The sequence below is a fragment of the Nanorana parkeri genome, unplaced genomic scaffold, assembly GCF_000935625.1.
Source record: "Nanorana parkeri isolate BGI_ZX_2015 unplaced genomic scaffold, ASM93562v1 scaffold818, whole genome shotgun sequence".
Classification (NCBI taxonomy): Eukaryota; Metazoa; Chordata; class Amphibia; order Anura; family Dicroglossidae; genus Nanorana; species Nanorana parkeri.
In genome coordinates this window covers 665,109-674,661 of record NW_017307086.1, presented here as the reverse complement: position 1 = coordinate 674,661, position 9,553 = coordinate 665,109, and the positions used below count along the sequence as shown (strand labels likewise).

Sequence of the window (9,553 nt, the reverse complement as noted above, 5' to 3'; positions counted from 1 at the left end):
CATCTCATTGACGCCTGCCGGCAGCCATCTTATTGATGTGTGCCGGCAGAGAGAGGAGGGGACGTTCACCCGGCAGGATGAGGTATGTCGCCGGGTCACCTCCTGTCACTGTCGGGCTCTCGGTCCATGACCGAGTGCCCGACTTTTTAGAGGGGATGAATTGGATCGCATAGATCAAGCCAGGCAGTGTTTTGGGGCGGGAGGGGTGTGTCAATGCAAATCATGTCAATGGCACGCAGACACGCCCCCCCGCCCGCACAGTACCGGAATGCCCGCCGTTCCGGTGCAATGCGATCTCAAAAAATGTTGCACGCACCATTTTTTCTGATCGCACTGCACTGGAACGGAGGGCATTCCTGTACCTCGTATTCCAGAGCGGGCAATCCCACTGCGGGCGGGGGGCATCTGCGGTGCCATTGACATAATTGGTACCGCACCAGACCGGAACTCAAGGTACATGAATGCCCTCTGTTCCGGTGCAGTGCAATCTGAAAAAATGCTGCATGCGCTATTTTTTAAGATCGCACTGAACTGGAACGGAGGGCATTCCTATACTTCGCATTGCGGTGCGGGCGAGCAGTATGTCTGCGTTGCCATTGACATGAATGGAACCAACACGCCCCCTCCTGCCCCAGAACACTGCCTGGCTTGATCTATGCGATTCAATACATTCCGAGCTCGAACCGCACTGGATATGGTGTGACTGGGCCTCAGGCATGCCAACTGTCAAGGTTGCAAGTGTGTTTATTTCAGCTCTCAACCGAACTTTCAAGTCCACACATGGCTGGTGTTATAGCTGATCACGTGCAGCACCATGGCAACTGCCATCCAAATAAAGACCAAGATGGCACCTTCCTTGGCTGTAAGGGACAGGAGGATGATAGTAATGTATGAATAGGACAAATGGTAACAATTACAAAATCCGTGGCTTGGGAGATCACACCATTATGAAGCACGTTTACCATGCCTTCCACTTGTCATACAGAACTAGAATGACTACAATTAATAATGGCATATGACTAGATCTGGCTGGGTGTCAGACATACACACATCATTCTTCCACACTACATAGAACCAAGGCATGGAGGTGAGATTATTGCCTCCGTATGCTCCTTCTGCCACCTAAGCCCCTTGTAGCTGTGCTGGCTGTCATGAGGCTAATCAGTGGATTATAGTGGCCATCCGGCATGGCAGATGCCTGCAGCCCATGCTTCCCCATGGTTACCTGTAGCTTGGTTCAGGTTGGACCTCCTGTGTCTTCTGTTCCCAGCACTGTCTCTCAGCTCCTCCTCCTCTTCCTCCAGCCAGGCTTCAGCCATCAGCAGACAGCATAGGGTACAAGCAGTCAGAAAATCACATTCCTTGTCTGCACAGATGACGAGGCCGAGCTCCGATCGCTGTGTACTTAAACACAGGGCTCCTCATAGTCCAAAGCCCGGCTGTGCCATCCGTGCTGCAGCATGCACAAGACACAAAGATCCCCGTGTGTGAATGTGCTGTCAGCCCTTCGATCCGCTGCACCTGATCCCCGATGACACATGCAGCCCAGGATCTGATCTCCTGTCACCCAGCTGGCCCCAAACTTTGTTCTGGGGGATCATTCATCCAAGCAGGGCCTGCCTTTGTGCTAGTCACCCATCAGGGGACAGCGCTCAGCTGACGAGGAGGAAACTTCCACGCCTGGGGCTCCCCTTCTCCTTTCCTCCTTCCCAGCACTTTCTAAATATTCCGGTGTCAACAGGAAATTGTTCTCTGCTCTCCCTGTGATAGTAAAACAAAAGGCGGAGAGGGGGGGAGGGAAGAGGAGGAGGAGGAGGTACCTGCAGCAAGGAGATGGGTGCAGGCATGTGTGAGCCTCTCACAGCTAATCACAGCCTGCCTCTGCCAATGTCTCCTCTCCTCACACATCTGTGTGGAAGAACATCACACATCACTATGCACTCTTCATATCTCCATTACTCCATGTACACCATCCAACACAGCATTAATCACACCAAACTGGCCATATTACAAAGTCCTGCGCCAAATTTATGAAAGACGTGGCACAGTTTTCTTGTCATTTCCCAAACAAAGGAAGCGACCCTTTGACATTCTGCTGCAAGTTCAAAGGGGGGCATTTTTTTACCAATTTAGTAACACAATTATTCACAAATCAGGTGGCTTCTCCATCTAAGTCAATAGGGCGAATTTATCAGTTTGGTTGCTTCAGCAGCATCTTTTAAACTGATTTCTAGTGAACATAGTGACAGATTTATTATACTAGTTTATGTTTCATTGTTAAAGGACAATTAAGCCCTCAGGGTTTTTTGCATGTATGTACTGCTAGCAAGCAGTACATGCATGCAAAAACATTAACAATAAAAAAAGTTACGAAAAAGGTTAAAACTTTCCTGTGTCTCCGTTGCGTGCTCCTGTCCAAAGATCTGAAAAATCTCAGGCGGCCGCAAAGGATCATGGGGTGGACGCATGCGCAGTACAAATCTTCGCCCGGGAGGAGAGACACAAGGTAAGTCAATGGAGGCAGCGTACACCCGCACATACTCCGTGGGACAAGAAGTGCCAGGAAGAGAGAGAAGTCAACGCTAGATCAGAGACTGGCACCAGCGCTGGAGGGACTTCTGAAAACTAAAGGAAAGAAGAAGAGGATCGGATCAAGAGGCATCATTTAAGGGAAGTCCTTACTCCAGCATTCCCGGGGGGGCGGGAATATCCTTTAATGACACTTTAAACTCAGGAGTTGAATCTTAAAAATGCATTCAAGTACCTTAACAATTAGCAAAAATGTATCTTATTTGTGTATCATTCAGCTGTAGATCTTCTTCAAATTATCTCTGAATTCATGCTGCCACTGTCCTTCCTTCTCGTTCACGTTTAGTTTACTCATTTGTTTAAGGATGTAGTCCATCTTGGGAGTAAACTTTTGTTCCCCATGATCCCTGTGTGTTGTAAAGTAGCCACCAGTCCAAGCTCACTCCTGTGATGGACTACAATCTCAATACCAGTTAGTAAACTAAACCTGAGATTGTCGTCCATCACAGGAGTGAGCTTGGAGTGGTGGCTACTTTCCACCACAACACTCAGGGACCATGGGGAGCAAAAGTAGCCACCCTCCAGAAGGAAGGACAGTGTCGGCACCCATTCAGAGATGATTTGAGGTTCTACAGCTGAGTGATACACACATAGGATACATTTTTGTTAATAAAGTAGAATTAAACTCTCAGGGTTTTTCTTTTTGCATTTATCTACTGCTAGTGTGACTATTTTAACTCCTGAGTTTAGTGTCACTTTAACGACGGGGTGACAGCGGCCGAATCGGTCAGCAGCAGTCCACATGTAATCGTATATGGAGCAAATCATCAGGATTGATGATTGTTTCTGGACGCAGACAAGTTGTGTCCCGGGGCAATCACCTATCCAGAACCGCAAGAATTCGTGCCATGTATGATTACATGCGGACTGCTGTTGACAGATGCAGCCACTATCATCCTGTCAGTCACTTGAATAGGCACCAAAGCCACATGTGTACAGACACACTTGGGATTCCCACAGCAAAAATATGTAGGTTCCTGCTGCAGGAATACCCAGCTGCAGTGTGTGAATGTAGCCCTAGGAATGAACAGTCCCTCAAAAAATATATATTTTCCCCCTGACAAAGTACTAAAGAGTACTTACATTGTCCTGGAGTACCAGTACTAAAACAGCATTGCCAAAAATGTCTGTTTGGAACCATAGATGATTATAGTGATGCCATATTCTTTGAGCAGACTTAAGAATTATCTTTTCTGGCATATGGATTTTTGTAGGTACTTTCATGTTTCTAGCTCATAATACACAAACCTCATGTGGTTTTGCAAAGATAAAAATCTATACATTGCATGAAATGAGGGAGTACTTTTTGCCATTGTACTTTTCACATTCAAAGGCTGAGCAATGCTCCTGTAAGAGGTGGATGGGAGAGTACAAAGCATGGAAAACCTGTAGCCATCTGGCTATTCACATGTATTGCTTACTTACACAAAACAGCTATGGTGTACTCAGGTGTTCTCACTCTGTTGCAAAGCAAAGTCTCCGTTAACCCATTTTATTCTGGATTGTTCCTTAAAGAAAAAAACACCTAGAGCCGATTCCCACTTGAGGTGCGTTAATGTGTTCATGTGTTAATGTGAGTGACATTAATACAATATATTCATTATAAATGTACTTCCAATGCCCTACAACAGACAAAAACGCATTTGACTCTTTTTTGGTAATGCAGCGCGACACAATGCAAAGTCCTGGAATTCAGGATGAGTTTTGCAGACACTCTTTAGAATTGTTTTTCACCCCTGCACAAGAACTGTTGGTGTCTGCAACAAATTCATGAAAAATGTCACATCAATGCATCATAGTACATATGCTGAAATAAAGGGCATTTCACTGCACATTAGCGCAATGCTAGAAAGTCTGAATGGGCCTTAAAGGTATTAAAGTCACACTTAACTCAGGAGTTAAATCTTAAAAATGCATTCAAGTACCTACTGGAGGGTGGCTACTTTTGTACCCCATGGTCGCTGTGTGTATTTGAAAGTAGCCACCGCTCCAAGCTCACTCCCATGATGGACTACAAATCTCATATTTAGTTAATTAATTTGTACAGCAGGTTGGATTTGGCAGTCAGTACTACATGAACGAGCAATTGTTGCTGAACGGTATTTCAATAGAAAATCCCCACAAGGATTTAAATAATGCATTCAAAGGGCGACAGTATTGCCCCCTGAACGCCGGGCAGCTGCTGATCCACCGTCTTCTGAAAAGTGATCCATCACGGATTGCAATTCAGAGGGCGGTGGAGGGTGTCACCTGTGTAGACTTCTCCAAATAAACAGTATTCAAATATTTCAGAGCTATATAAACACATAAACTCCTTTTGTGAACACACCTTTTTAAAAAAAGTTGATGTACTTCTTTTGCCTTTTACTAACTATCAATATGAAATAGCTCAGCTCAGTGCTATGATAATCCTGCATATCAAATTATATCCATGTGCTGTTTGCCTTGCATCCAGTAATAATAGCCAAATCCATATTGTACACATGTTTATCATGTTACATTGAAAGCAATGTCTTGGCTGGATTTCAGGTGTTTTATAGCACTGCATGTCTGGTTACTTAAAGCGGACCTTTACACTCAGAAATCAAATTCTACCAATGCATCGCTCTATGTATGATGATTAATAATAACATAGACATGTCAGGTGTAAAATGCTGTGATTTTGAAATACTTACACCTGCAGAGCATTTACTTCCTGCTTTGAAAGTGCAGATTACTTCAGTTTGCCAACGCAATGCACACTGGGATTGCCTTGTCATCAGCAGAGCATTGCTAGGAAATCTCATCTGTAATATCAGGAGATCTCAGGTAAAGGCATTTTCCTCCCCTGAGGTGATGTGCGTCGTCACATGTCCTAGTCACATGTGCCAGAAATCCAGGAAGTAATATGAGAGCTAGTAATCCGCCCTTAGTAAACATGGCCACTCTCAGAAGACTTGGGAAGAAAAGAGAAATAAGGGATGCAAAGAATACAAAGCCAGGAATGATCTAGAAGTATGTGTTTGTAGATTGTCGTTACTAAACATTTCTAAAGGTGTGTTTGTTGTTATTTTAAAGATATTGGTAAAGGTCCGCTTCAACAACATAGACATAGAGGAAAGTGCTCATCACTACTTGTTGACCTACACAGTGTAAGGCCTGGTTCACACCTAGGCGTATTGCATATGCGCGTCTTCGCGGTAACAAAATTGCGTGACAAACGCGAGTTTCCGAGGGCTACTTGGCTGTATCCCAATGGAAACGCGCAACAAAAACGGCCCAAAGTAGTACATGTACCTTTTCAGGCGTGGGCCGTTTTGTAGCACGCTAGGGGCGGGCTGAAATACGCCAAGGTGTGAACCAGACCCATTGAATACAATGGGATTTAGATGTTTGAGCGTTTTGTAGAGCGTTCGTCGAGCGTAGAACGCGCTACAAAACATTCAGGTGTGAACGAGGCCTAAGACGTCCCTTTAGGTTGCATTGGTACTGTAGGCATCAGATATTGCACATAAAGAGAGGTATATGTATTATATAGTATCTACTGTTCTCCAAGCCAAGCCCCTTTGGTGATACTGCCTTTCCTCCAGCTCTCCACCATTCTCTTTTCCTAATGTGGCATAGGGAATATAGGACCTGGAACAGCCAAATGCTTCTCCATGGTAAACTACCCACTCTATCACAAATATTACCATCTCGTCATGACTGATGTGTAACTCAGTTGGAACACTCTCAAATATCTTGTTATTTGAATTCCTTTTCCTTCTATGACAAATTCAGCAGATCTCTCACAGACATTGAGAACCTTTTTGCGTAATCTACTAAGCCCAACCATGTACTCTCAGCTGTCTACCAACCTCTTCTCTTGTATACCCATCTCCACCACCCTAACTTTATTTCTAAATGGGATAAAGAGCTTGATATAGACCATAGTGAGATGGAATGGGATAAGTTACTAATATTTACACACACATATCCTCCATCTCTTCAAGAGCGCAAGAACATAATTATAAGATTCTGACTTGATGGTTTTGATGCCCTACGCACCTCCATAAGTTAGACCCCTTGGTCCCAGGTACTTGTTGGAAACGTTTTAGAAAAAAAGGGAACACTATTTCATATCTGGGGGTCTTGTCCCTTAAAGGAGAACTATGAGGTGAGTGATTTTCACTCACCTCAGTGATTTTCACTCACGTCATAGTTCTCGCCGACCTGTGACAATGAGACTGTCACAGGTCGGCTCAGTAGATCGGGAGGTGAGCGAACACATACCGGCGTTCGCTCACCTCTCGATCCAGTCACGGCTCTCTGCCGTGACAGCGGAAGGGCTGGATTCCCCCCTCCCCGCTCCGATCCGCCAGCGCTGACTGGCGGAACGAACGGGGGAGGGGCCGGGTACAGCTGGCTCTGCCTTTAGATAGGCAGAGCCAGCTGTCAATCACGCAGCTGGGTGGATCCCGTCACAATTGTCGGGATCCGCTTCAGCTGCGGCGTCTCAGTATACCGCTAGCAGCTGCTCGTGGTATACTGCGGCGTCTCAGTATACCGCAAGCTACAGCTCGCGGTATACTGAGCCTAGGGTGACGGGAGGACGCTAGTTCGTGTCCTCCCGTTACCCTAAGGAGAACTATGGGGAAAAGACTTAACCCCATAGTTCTCCTTTAATATTGCCCTTTCTCGATATTTATCTTAACCGGACAGGTTATAGTGTAAACGAATTAAAAAAGACAGACATCGCCTCCTTTTAATTGCTGCAGGCACCATTATATCTTGACATTGGTGCAGGACTGGCACTCCACCGCTTTTGGAATGGGTGTGCAAAATGGATTATATCTATCTGATGGAAAAGGTGATCTCCTGGGAAAAAGAAACATTTGAGCAGTGGCAGGACTACCGTCACAGGAGTCACACGAGGCGTATGTGTCACAAGCCCCGCCTCCTGCAGTGCTCAGATCGAAACTCCCTGCCTGCGGTCCTTTGGGACGGGGGGCCAAGATACCATCTTTGGTTATTAGGTCCGCCACTGCATTTCATTCAAATCAATTCACATATTCCACATGGGTTCACTTCAGACACTCTTTGGATTTTCTATCCTACCTTTAATGGACACTATCACTTGGATACGGAAGCAACACTCTTTGAAGGATGGTATAGTTAGTGTGGTGTTTTGGATTCCCCCGCTTCCCCCCTCTTCTTTTGTCTTTGCTGTTCCCTTCTTATTCTCTTTCTCTTTTAATCTTTTACTTCCTCATAACTCTTCTCTTCCTCTTTATGTTCTTTGTTTCCTGAAGATGAACTGAACGTAAAGATGCATTCTCATGTGCTATACCATTTTTCACTGTATGTGCGAGGGTTGTAAAGTAATTAAAGTAAAGTAATTAAAAAAACGTACGATCTGCCCATCTTGGACAGGCAGATCGTACTTGCGATCATCGCAAGCCTGCCTGTAATGCGCCCAGATGAACTATGATTGGGTTAGGATCAGAACTGCGGATATAGATTTTCAGGGAATGTGTGGAACGCGGCAGTCAGTCTTGAATCCCAGGTTTCACTCTCAATCAATGACAGAGAGTTTGGGATTCGCTCATCATGTGCCGTATAAACTGAAATTAGGTAACAGGAGTAGCAGCGGAGTTATTCAAGTCATAACCCCGAGTCCGTTTTAGTAGAAGCTTAATTTAATATGCACAGCGTACTTGTGATAACGAGAATTTAGGAAAGCAAGGCGATCCACTGAAGTCCACTCAAAACATTAACGTCAGATATTGAATGGCAGTATGCAGCCCGTAAAGTCTATGTACAATAGAGGGAGTCTAACGCCCCACAGCGCAGTCTCCGAAGTATACACACTAGGAGCAAGTTATTGTAGGCAGGAGTTTTATATCAGATATCAGTATTTCCAAAAACATACATAGGTCCCATGTAGAGCAATGCAATGGAATCAGTTATTGACTGAGTCAGAGTTCTTGCGCTTTTGGTGTGCTGGTTTTGCAGCTCCAGGGTTCACCTTAAGGGAGGTAGTAGAGGTCCTTCCCAGGTGTGCAGGCTGTGGGGTTCCTGGCGTTATTAGGGCAGCAACCCCAATGGTAGAACGCCATCTTCTCTTAGCAGCAGGTTTAAATAGCCCGTGGACGTGATATCACACGCCCGCGGGGCACTTCCGCGTTTCAGCCTGGAGCGCATAATACCTCCCCCAATATGGGAGGCGGCCTGCGGCGAGTCACACGGCCGATGCGCTCCACGCTGGAACGCACTCTGGCAGCGGATCGTAATCGGGGAACATTACACCGCCCCCCTGAGGGGCGGGCTTCAGATGACTGCAATGAGGGGCGGGCTTCCGATGACTGCAAACGGGTGCGCACACTGGCCCGTTCAGCAGCTGTCGAACAAGCAGGCCACTAACTCGCCGAGAATCGTACGATTCCCGGTGGGTTTTCCAGCCTGCTTGTTCGACGGAAGACGTGCGACCGCACAGTAGAAACGGTCGCACGCCTTCCATACACTTTGCGATCATCGTACGATCGCGGGATTTCCCGCGATTCTCGCAGGATAATCGTGCAGTGTATAGGCACCTTCACTCTGTAATTCCAGTGATTAGTGTTGGACTGCATTGCATTAAAATGCTGACACTGATAATTACCACTGAAGGAACACTGTGAGGACTGAAAGATTTGATGACACTATTTATTGTGTAATCTCCCATAAAGAAGGATTTCGTTTACATCATTCTGAATACTTTTTAGACGTTCTATAACTAAAAACTTTCTGCACGCTTATAAGACTGTATGCCTAAATTTGAGAAAATGTGGGACCCATGGGCTACTCATTTCCTCCCTCCGTCATTCGATCGACAGCTCACGACCCTTCAAAACTAGATTTCTCCAAAAGGCCTTCATCCATCCTCGACCCACATATGGAAGGCTGTTTGTAGCGCTCCTCTCTCTCCCCCCCCCCCCCCACTCTTCTTTTTTTCTCACCCTTTCCC

The 9,553-nt window shown here is 46.0% G+C and overlaps 1 protein-coding gene across 1 annotated transcript in view; it reads right to left on the bottom strand.

The window, feature by feature from the left end:
* Positions 1-1,792, bottom strand: part of SH3D19 (SH3 domain containing 19) — a 77,804-nt gene extending 76,012 nt beyond the window's left edge. Inside the window, exon 1 of the mRNA XM_018565150.1 lies at positions 1,226-1,792. Coding sequence (XP_018420652.1) covers positions 1,226-1,319 — 94 coding nt within the window. The 5' untranslated portion in view covers positions 1,320-1,792. The remainder of the gene's footprint in view (positions 1-1,225) is intronic.
* Between the last annotated feature and the right edge of the window lie 7,761 nt (positions 1,793-9,553).